This window comes from Rhagoletis pomonella, unplaced genomic scaffold (assembly GCF_013731165.1).
Source record: "Rhagoletis pomonella isolate Grant_MI unplaced genomic scaffold, Rhpom_1.0 Rhpom_scaffold_00010, whole genome shotgun sequence".
NCBI lineage: Eukaryota > Metazoa > Arthropoda > Insecta > Diptera > Tephritidae > Rhagoletis > Rhagoletis pomonella.
The window spans coordinates 10,431,413-10,435,386 of NW_023458564.1; the positions used below are offsets into that span (position 1 = coordinate 10,431,413).

Consider the following 3,974-nt stretch of genomic DNA (forward strand, 5'->3'; position numbering starts at 1 on the left):
GATGTAGTATAATGTACATATGTATGTACTTTTTAAATTACAGATAATAGTGAAATGGTGGCACTATCTATAGAGACATCATCGGGCGATCTCTATGAATGTGGTGTTTCTCCCACTTCGCTTTCCGGTTGTGCAACCCCAACACCGTCGACATCAGCAGCTGCCCGTGCATCTGGAAAGAAAAATTTTCAAAAGAAATTTTTAGAAAAACTAGATAAAATTGAAAAGGAAATGGAAAAATGTAGTAAAGATTTGAGAGAAAGTGATATAGATTTAAGAGAAACCAGTAAAGCATTTTTAGAAAATGAAATGATAAGAACTCAAATTTTAGATGAATACGTTAATGATAACAAACAAGTAAATAAGGCAATCATTGAATTTTTACAAAAGAAATAAGTATTGATATTTATACTACTTTTTTAATAGTTGAAGTGAGTTCTTGCTTTTGCATATAAATGAATTAATTTTTTGTTCTAGTTAACACAATATGTGGACAGTGAATTGCGAACGAAACTCGGATGTTTATTTTTCAAGTTTACCATATTTTTTAACAATGAAAACAAAGTTAATTCAATAACATAGACCATATAAATTAAAGGTTAAAACTTTGTGCGAAATTCGTTAATTAACAAAATTCAAAAATGTCAAAATCTTAAACTTTTTATCAGAGTTTCCAAAAAGATTTTGGATATGCATAGCTCATTCAAAGGTGCACTTTTTTATACTGAAATTATTTGAGCTAAAAAACTTCCCAGCATTATCTAGAAATTCTGATTAAAAAGTTAGAGATTTTGATATTTTTGAATTCTGTTAATTAACGAATTTTGAACAGAGTTTGAAGCTTTGATTAACATATAAGGTCTATGTTATTAAGTTTGCTGTATTTATATTAAAAAATTAAAAAAAAACTGATAAACTTTGTAATATTAACATCCGAGATCCGTTCGTAATTCATTGGCTACATATTGTAGTTAAACTATGTTTTTTGTGATACAATTACTTGTAGTTAAGTTTTGGTTTTTACAATGAGTTGAATTGGGTTTTTGTTTTATTATTTTAATATACTGAAGTATTATTTTGTAACAAAAGACTGAATTAATAAATAAAGTATTTATTAAAAAAAAATACCAGTTAAAATTAGCTCTACTTACAAAAAAAGGTAGCTAGACTATTTCGAATTATTTCTGCACTATTTTGACGATCGTTGACAGACATTTCTTGTTGTGGATATTGACGATTCCTTTCTATATCCTGCAAAGCGGACATCCATTTTTCGTTAATGTTGTCATTTCTTTCGTTTAAGAAGTTGTGCAGAACACAGCATGCTTTGATAATAGCATTCGTATTTTCGACTTTATTGTCTATACCTTTGCCTATTCGTCGGAATCGGGCCTTAAGATGACCAAAGGCATTTTCAACAACCCTTCGCACTTTCGAAAGCGAATAGTTAAAACTTTTTTCCCTTTCATTTTGCATTATTTGGAATGCATAAGGCTTTATCAATATTTTGCTGAAACGAAAAGCTGAGTCTCCTACTATGAAAACCGCCACATCAACATCTAAAATAGTTCTACTCATTTCGTGAAGGAGAGAACACTGTTCTAATTGTGCCTTCAGCGTTGATGACTCAAAAATTTGGGAATCGTTACACCGTCCTGGACTACCAACATTGATATAAACAAATCGGTATCTAAAAATTCATATGTATGTATATGATGTATCGTCCTCATAACTAAAATAAATGGTCGTACCTTGCATCAACTAACGCGAGTAGGATGGTGGAATACCACCCTTTGTAATTATGATAGTCCGTGGCATCTTGTCTACGAGGATGAATGTCAATATGACAACCGTCTGCAAGGTTTAATTAAAAAGTTATTGACACATACATTGGTACAAAAACGTAGATTTATCCCACCAATTGCTCCCATGCACTGAGGAAAGCCAATAATTTCGAATCCCTGGACTAATTCGGCAATTTTTTGTCTCGTCAATGGAATAGTTGGCATGAAAGTTGGACTTAAAACCTTCCAAGTCTGAATACAAAACTCCTTAACTATTCCACATACAGTGGACTTTCCAACTCCAAACGTGTTTCCTATGGTGCGATATTCTGCCGATGATCCCAATGCATACAAAGCAATGGCTACCCGTTTGTGTAAAGTGATAGCCTTACGTAAAGGGGTATCCTCTTTTTCCAACACTCTTAAATACACACAGCTCAAGGAACGTACTTCTCTTCATTCTAAAATTGCTCTTAAAGAACACGTCACCATTCACTTGACAGTCTACTTCCCAAAACGTTTGGGAACGTTCCTTTGGAAATGAAAAATAGTTAATAAACCTTAGTATAGAGGTGCACAAGCATACTAACTTTTGTCCAATATAATCGGGATTGCTTAGAAAGGTATTGTGCAGACGACAACAACAAAAAATTTTGTTTCCTCAACAAAAACATCTTTTTAATAATAGTAGAACGCCGCTTCTGCAATAGATGCAAATACTTTCTGCTGGTGGATGCATTTTGAAATATTGGCAATGCGTTTAACTGCTTTTTAAAGGCTAATATTTCCAGAAGCTTTCTCTTTTGATCACTCATCTAAAATCTAAAAAATTACCACAAACAACTCAGAATATAAAAATATACGCAATTAATCACATTCGCGATCTCTTTTGGTTAAATAAAAAGTAACACAGGGTTGCTACAAAGCTGTCAAGACAAATAAAGAATCGCGTGTATGAACGCACTTAATTTAGTGAGGTATTTTAAACGAAACTAAGTATTTTATGGTGGTAATGTGAACATAGTTTTAGTATTTTTTACATAATTCATGTATTTATTGTGGAATTTTTTTTGTAGTTAAAATACAGATAAAATTTTATCTATTTCATTGATGTTCAGTTTTACATGGAATAATAAGTGTTGAAGTGAAGAAATAAATTGTTTTTTTTTTATACCCGAGCGCACTTGTGCACAAGGCTATTATAACTTTGTTCAAATAACGGTTGTTTGTAACAGGCAAAACGAATCGAAATAGATATAGACAAATGTATACATAAATGATCCGAATGAAAAGAGAAATCGACTAAGCGGTGACTGTCTGTCCGTCCGTCTGTTCACACGATAACTCGAGTAATAATTGAGATATCTTAACGAAACTTGGTACGTGTACTTCTTTCGGACGTAGGACGGATGGTATTGAAAATGGACAAAATCGGACAATATCCACGCCTACCTCCCATATAACGGTAATTTACAGAAATACGAAAACTGCGATATTTTAGGAACTGCTGAATTTACTCAAAATTGATGTTTACAATACTTTTTATGAGAAAAATAAGAAGATTATAAATTTTTTGAATATGGGCGTAGTCACGCCCACTTATGATTACATGTGCATATCTTGGTAACCGCTGCATCAATTTCATCCAAACTTGGCACAGTTGTTGGCCTTGGTACAGCATACCAAATGGCCGAAAATTTTTAAAATCGGACAATAACCACGCCCACATCCCATATAACGGGAATTTAGAGAAATACGAGATCTTCGATAAATCAGTAAACATTAAAGCTAATTTATTTAGGTGGCCGCTACGGTGTAGTGGTAAACAGTGCGCGCTTCCACTCCGCAGCGCCTGGGTTTAAACCCTGGTCAAAGCAACATCGCAAAAAAAATTAGAAAAAAGGTTTTTTCTTAACAGCGGTCGCCCCTCGGCAGGCAATGGCAAACCCCCCGAGTGTATTTCTGCCATGAAAAACAGCTTCTCATTAAAATACAATCGCCGTTCGGACTCGGCGTAAAACTGTAGGTCCCTCCTCTTTGTGTGACAACATCAAGGCGCACGCCACAAATCGGAAGAGAAGCTCGGTCAAACACTAACATATGTGTAAGCGCTAATCTATTATATTATATTATTATTATTATTCAAAATTGATGGTTGTAACAATTATTTACCGAGAAATACGCTTATGA

At 33.6% G+C, this 3,974-nt stretch overlaps 1 protein-coding gene across 1 annotated transcript; it reads right to left on the bottom strand.

Annotated features, from left to right (window-relative positions):
- Positions 1–41: 41 nt before the first annotated feature.
- LOC118746496 lies at positions 42–2,200 on the bottom strand. Its single transcript, XM_036480344.1, has 4 exons — positions 1,919–2,200; positions 1,752–1,854; positions 1,152–1,690; positions 42–160 (listed from the first exon to the last, which is right to left on the bottom strand). The coding sequence occupies exons 1-4, from the start codon at positions 2,007–2,009 to the stop codon at positions 93–95; spliced, it is 801 nt and encodes a 266-aa protein (XP_036336237.1). The 5' UTR covers positions 2,010–2,200; the 3' UTR covers positions 42–92.
- Positions 2,201–3,974: the final 1,774 nt, after the last annotated feature.